Source organism: Balaenoptera ricei, chromosome 4 (assembly GCF_028023285.1).
Source record: "Balaenoptera ricei isolate mBalRic1 chromosome 4, mBalRic1.hap2, whole genome shotgun sequence".
NCBI lineage: Eukaryota > Metazoa > Chordata > Mammalia > Artiodactyla > Balaenopteridae > Balaenoptera > Balaenoptera ricei.
Window position 1 is genome coordinate 160,474,834 of NC_082642.1, and position 6,471 is coordinate 160,481,304.

The window sequence follows — 6,471 nt, forward strand, 5'->3', positions numbered from 1 at the left end:
TCTAGGCATATGGGCCTCAGTAGTTGCAGCACACGGGCTCAGTTGTGGTGCACTGGCTTAGTTGCTCTGCGGCATGTGGGATCTTCCCAGACCAGGGCTCGAACCCGTGTCCCTTGCATTGGCAGGCGGATTCTTAACCACTGTGCCACATGGGAAGTCCCAACCTTCTTGCCTTTAATGACCTTGACAGTTTTGAGGGCCAGTCAGACATTTTTCAGGACGTCCCTCAGTGAAGTCCACAGAGGGGAAGGGCCTTTCTCATCACGTCCCGTCCGGGGTGCGTGCTGTCACGTGACCTGCACTGTGGACGCTGACCTTGGTCACCTGGCGCAGGTGTGTCTGTCAGGTCTCTCCGCTGTGCAGCTGCTCCCCCCCTTCCCCACTGTCGTCTGGAAGGAGGTCGCCGTGCACATCCTGCACCCAACGAGGGGGGACGCTCCCCTCCCCTCCCCGAGGACGGAGTGTCTGCAGAACCACGTGGATTCTCCCGCAGAGCAGATTCCCTCTTCCCCCGTTTCCTTATCAATCACTTAGTTATGTCCGTTTGGACCCGTGGGTGTTTGCTTTATACTTCGGGCCACGATCCAGTACGACTGTGTTCCGTTGCTGAACCGGCTCCAGCTCTGGCCCTTGGCAGCTCCCTCAGTTGGCTCCGCTGTCCCCCTGCTACACCCATCCGTGGGGGCTGTAGTGTTTTGTTTCCGAGCACTTTCCTTCCTCTCTGGCACAAGGTGCTCCAGGCTTATCCTGGGCATTTCCTGCTCCTGTCCGAGAGTCGGCGTTTCTCCAGGGAGCTCGGGTTCCTTCCGTTGGAAGTGGTGTAGGAAACCAAGATCTGGGCGCTGGTGTGCTGACCGTGGCTGGGGTGTGGTTGCTTCTAGGTCCTCTCAGCTGACAGCAGGGACATACGTGTGTGTCCTGACCCAGGTGTGTTCCTGTGAAATTCGGGGAACGGTCTGCAAGTCCATCCTCACTTCTCATGCCGACCGCAAGTCTGGGGTCCCCAAGACCACTCTTAGGTTTGATGATTCTCACAGAAGGCCATTACACTCAGTTACAGTTTATTACGGAGAAGGAATACAGATTAAAATCAGCCAGGTGGGGAGACCGTGGGGAGGGCCCGGGAGTGTCCAGTCTTCCCTCCCTGTGGGGGCGGCACAGAGGTCTTGCCCAGGACGTGTGGGGACGCCCACCAGTCTCCAGCCCTGGGGGGCGTGGGCGAGCAGGCCTGCAGGCTTTGCCTGTGGTCCCTTCACTCCATTCCTGTGGCCTTCTGGCCAAGTGACGCCTGGCTGGGAGCCCCCAGCCCCATTCACAAGGTTGGGGTCCCCATGTCATCAGCCCTCAGTCTTTCAGCTCCTAGAGCAGGCCCAGCCCTGGGATGTTTGCTGCATGGGGTGTTTGGCCTCTTCTGTGCCTTCACAAGGGCAGGGTTTCCTGGAGCTGGGAGAAGGCGGTGCCCTTCAGGGCAGCTCACGCCAGGGGTGCCTGTTAAAAGCAGTAGGTTGCATGAATGGTCCAGCTGACGGGTGACTTCAGGACGTGCCCCCAGGCATCCGAGTCGGGTGGAATGTGTTGGGGGGCGGCCTTGTGCCTGGGAACCCAGACCCCGAGTGCAAGGCCTCCGTCCCCAGTCACCCGCTGGGACACCCTGACTGAGGCCCTGGGCTGCTCCCAGCCTGTCCCAAACCTGGGTGGCACTGCAGGGTGGTGGGGGGAGAGCCCGAGGCTCTGAGTGGGCCCAGCGGGTCCAGGTGTTCCCCACACTCGGTCGGGTGGGCGCCGCCCAGCACTGACCGGGCACCAAGGCCCCCTGGAGAGCCCGCGGGGCCCCTGAGGCCAGAGCCAGTGAGTGGACAGTGCCGCTGCCAATGGGCCGCGCTCATCAGGGAAGATTAGACTCCCCAGGAAGTGGATCCTCCGCGGCCTGAAGGTCGTAGCGGACGAAGGTGGAGGGCCTCACGCATGGAGCCTGGACCTGACGTCAGCAGGGCTCACTCAGCCCCTGGGACCTCCGGGGTTTGCCCGCTGGTGCTTGGTTTTGGGCCCCCGTCCCCTTGGGCTGGGTGTGCTACGTGGGCTCATTCATGTCAGAGGGGGAGGGGCAGGGGGTGGCACAAGAGCCCCAAAGCTGGGAGCCACCTGGGCGCACCTGGGCGCTCAGTGCTGGCTGAAGGGAGCCTGTCAGGAACGCACTGGCCTGTCTTACAGTTAGGGAAACAGGCTTCGAGATGGAGCAGCTCCCCTGAGGTTCCTCCCAGGGCAGCCAGGGCTGGGGTCCTCTTCCAGCCCAGGCACCTCTGCGGACACGTGGGCAGCGGGCGGTGTGCTCTGAGCTGCAGTTGGGCCTGGCAGGAAGGTCGCTGCCCGCTGTCCCCCCGACTCGGCCGTGCGGCCAGAGCCAGGCCTGGCCGCCGTGAGTGAGCTGGGGCCCTCCCCGGGGGGACTTCAGAGCGGGCGGGCGGGGCCGGGGCCGGCGTCGGGCGTGAAAGCCCCTGCCCCGGGCCGCTGGGGTGCGCGCTGGGGGTCAGTTCCCTTCAAGCCTCGGGGAATCCACCCCGCCTGCGTCCGTCCACAGTGGAAAACGCCTCTGGGGAGGGTCCTGCCTCCCCCTGTGAGTGGCCTGACAGGCCCTGGACGTGCCCTGAGGCTCGGGCGAGGGTCCTGCCCCTCCTCGCCCCCCCACGGTGCCTCCACCCGCTATGCTTGGCCACACCTGGCCCTTGGGCCCCGAGGGGACTCCTGGGTGTGTGTTCACACCTCGGTGCCCTCGGCCGTGGGAAGCCTTCTTACCTTGTGCTAGACGGGGGTGCAGGCCCAAGGCCTCCTGATCCCCCAGCACGTGGCCGCCTCCTGGGGGCGCTGGCTGGAGGAAGGGAGCCCGGGCCCACCGGTTCGGCAAGGGTGGGGCCTCCCGGGAGCTCTGGGTGGTCGGTGGGGGACCTGCTCCCGGGTGGACACAGAGAGTGTCAGTGGTTGGAGGAACAGGGCTGCAGTGTCCTGGGACCGAGGCTGGCCTGGAGTGGGACGGAGCACCCCCAGAGTGGCCGGGACCCGGGGAGCGGAGACAAGAAACGCCTTTCATTCATAACTTACGAAGAAACTTGAATACGCGATGAGGGCTCCTGGTCTGGAGGCTAAATTTAGGTGTCGGCCCAGGACTCCCGGGTTTTCTGGGCCCTCCGCCCCGGCCGGGTCCCTCCCGCCGTGTGGTGCCGTGAGGCCGCACGTGCCCCCAGGCTCGCGCGCGGGAGGAGAGCCCTGTGTGCACCGTGGACCGTGGCCTGAGTCGGGTGCTCTGGCGGGGGTTCCAGGTGGGCGCGTGCTCTCCTGACTCTCTCCTCCGTGTCCCCAGCAGGGCGGCCGTCAGGCCCCGGGCAGCGCAGCTGAGCCGGATGAGCGCGGCGCAGAGGTTCCAGCTCCTGTGAGTACAGCCCCGCCTCCGCACGGCCCACCCCCGGGACTGTCCGGCGTCGGGCCGCGTCCCCTGACCCCAGTCCCTCGGGTGCTGGGGACAGCTCGGCCAGGGCCAGCTCTGGGCCCAGCCTGTCTCCAGGGGCCAGGAGGCCCCTTCCCCCAGGGCAGTGAGGGGAGCAGCTGCTGGCTCTTGGGGGGCCGCCCTCAGGGCCCAGATCCTAGGCGTCTTGCATGTGTGGACATCTGGCCGGGCAGTCAGTCATCCAGTGGGGTCCAGAGTCTCCCCATTAGCAGCAAAGAAAGCTGGGGCCCAGTGTGGTTTGGCCTTGCCCTCGGTCACGTACCTGTGGGGGCAGAACACGGCTGGGCCCTCCACCCCGTCTTGCCCGCCCAAGGCCAGGGCCATCCCCACCATGGTGCCACGATGGCCTCATGTGGGCTTGTGCTGGAGCTGCTGCCCTGAGGTTCTGGCCAGGCCACCCGTGGCCATGCTGAGCTGTGGGCCCGTGCGGCTCCAGACGGGGGCCGGCTGGCTGTAGGGACAGGCACAGAGTGGCAGCCCCGCAGCGGACTCTGCTGCGGAGGGGCGGGCCCACTGCTGCACCCCCATCGCCATGGCCCCCCTGGGGCCCGGAGCTCCTGCGCCCACTTGCTGCTGGAGGTGCCGCGTACGTGAGCCTCGTGTGTGCAGGGTGCCGGCCACCTGCTGCCTTTGATAGCCGCTCCCTGTCACAGTCGGGGATGAGGGGCCTTTGTGACCACGAGGAGGCCCCCGGGCAGCCACTCCTGTCCTGCCCAAAGCCCCTGTCGGGCCTCAGACCCCCTCGGCCCGCCCCCCCACCCCAGACGCTCCAAGCAGAACTTCACAGCGCACAGCCTTCCCCACTCCCCACCCCTCATCCTGGTCCTGGACCACCCTTTGCCGGTGTCCCTGCAGGCTGGCCGAGCCGAGGCTGGTCCTGGGGGTGCTGACGGCTCATCCCCAGCCCCCCACCGAGGGCATGGGGTTTGCTGACTTCTGCTCTCCATTCTTTCAGCGAGGAGGAAAGGACGCGGTTTCGGGAGCTGCTGGCCAGCCCGGCCTACAGAGCCAGCCCCCTGCAGGCCATCGGGCGGCAGCTGGCCCAGCAGATGCGGCTGGAGGGCGGCGGGCAGTCCTGACGCGGCGCAGGTGCGCCTGAGCTCCGGGGACGCCCACGAGGAGGTGCCCGGGGGGCCAACTCTGCCATTGTCGCCCTGCTCCACCAGCCCCTAAGCGACGGGGCTGCTGTCCTCGGCACAGGCGGGTCTACCGAAGTGAGACAGGCAGTTGACACGGTAGTGTTGTGACTACCCATTTATTTTTGCAATAAAAAAGGTGCTGGAAGGATCCAGGATGTCCGTGGAGCTCGGTGCCGGCCACCCAGGAGGTGGTGCGGCCACTCGGCTGGCGTTCTTCACGCTTTTCTGTTTTGTCTGAGTTTGTCAACAGCGACTGCACGTTATGTGTTACTTTAAGAGAAAAACCTTCTGGCTTCCTGGTGCTCCCGTGGCTCCAGGCTGACCGTGGCCGGACGTGGCTCTGCGCCCTTCTCCAGATGCCCTCCGTCAGGGCCCCGACCTCTGCCCGGGCGCCAGGGGCTTCCCCTCGGCTCTGCCGGGGGGCATGGGGGGGGGAGGACGGCGAGGCGCGGTGCCAGCCTGGCGCCGCCGTCCACCGCGGCGGACTTGGGCCCCGCCCCGGAAAGTGGCCTGAGAAGTTGCAAGCGTGTGGGGACGCCGCCCTCCCCCCAGCAGAGAGCCCTGACGTCAGGCAGGCGCAGGTGGGGCGGTGAAAGCAGGAAGGCGGGTGGGAGAGACCCCGCCAGCCTGGGAGCCTGCTGGCTGTGGTCTCGGAGCCAGAGGGACTTCCACGTTCACAGCCCTGTGGTTTTAATCTTTGCAGAATGAACTTGGACTATCTGGTAATAAAATTAAGTGACAGACGGTTCCATGGTTTTTGTGTGCATTTTAAATGCAAACAGCAGGAGAAGGCTCATGGGGCTCGTGGGCCTGGGCTGTGGTGCCCGCCCGGCAGGGCCTTTGAGGGGTCTGGGCCGGGCCTGCGGGAGGGGGTGGGGGGCTGGGGGAGGAGCCCCCTGAGGGGCCGCGGGGAAGGGCAGAGTGGCCGGGGCAGGGGTGCCATCCGGCGGGAGGAGCAGCAGGTGCCAGGCTCAGGGAGCCAGGGGCTCCACGCAGGAGGGTCGAGATGGCCGGGGAGAGTCGCGCACCGCCCTCTGGGGAAGCGGGTGGGGCGGGGTCCCCAGGGAAGAGGCGACATTGGTCCACACGCAGCAGGGGGTGCCTGCTGCTTGCCTGGAGGCTGGGGGGCAGGATGTGAGCGGCTGGGAGAGGGGACTTGAGGCTGGGGACAGCAGAGCCCTGGGAGAGGGAGGACGTGGGTGGTGGTGGTCTGGGTAGAGGGTCAGGGTCGCTCTGGGGCCCCCAGCAAATCCCTCTGCTGCCGCCGTGCTGGGCGGGGTTCAGGGCGGGCGAGGGGAGGAAGGGCCCAGCGGGTGGGAGGTGGAAGGCCTAGGAGCCCAGGGGACTGGAGAGTGGCTTGCGTGGGGGCCACGCCCTCGGACGTCGGGATTATCGACGGAGGACCGTGCGCGTCTGCTCCTGGCTTTGTCCAGAGGGTCCCGCGTGGGGCTCCCCGTGGCCGCCCACCCGCACCCAGTCGTCGGCGGGCCCGACCCTGTTTGTGCCTGGCGTTGGGTGTCACCAGATTTGTCTTGAGTGGGCGTCCGCTGGGTGGGGCAGGGAGCGGGGGACAAGGCACAGATGCGGCTCCCCGGGAGTCGGGTCCTGTGGCGCTCGCAGCCAGGCTTGCCCAGACTCCAGACGTGCTGCTTCTGGCATGTTCCTCGTGCAGCGATAACACTGGTGACGCATCCTGGCCGAGGTCATGGTGCTGAGAGGCCCTCAGGGTTCCCAGGGTCGGGAGCGGGGGCAGGCGGGGCTGCAGCAGCTTCCACGCCCTGTGATGCCTCTTCTAAAGCTGTTCAAATAACCTAGGTGGGATGGTGATGACAG

At 66.4% G+C, this 6,471-nt stretch overlaps 1 protein-coding gene across 2 annotated transcripts in view; it reads left to right on the forward strand.

Annotated features, from left to right (window-relative positions):
* Window positions 1-5,386, forward strand: part of SLX9 (SLX9 ribosome biogenesis factor) — a 29,594-nt gene extending 24,208 nt beyond the window's left edge. Inside the window, exons 5-6 of one of the 2 annotated variants that reach the window (XM_059921711.1) lie at window positions 3,356-3,424; window positions 4,455-5,386. In XM_059921711.1, the coding sequence (XP_059777694.1) occupies window positions 3,356-3,424; window positions 4,455-4,578 (193 nt within the window). In that variant the 3' untranslated portion in view covers window positions 4,579-5,386. The remainder of the gene's footprint in view (window positions 1-3,355; window positions 3,425-4,454) is intronic. The other variant, XM_059921712.1, reaches the window with a different exon arrangement.
* The last annotated feature ends 1,085 nt before the right edge of the window (window positions 5,387-6,471 follow it).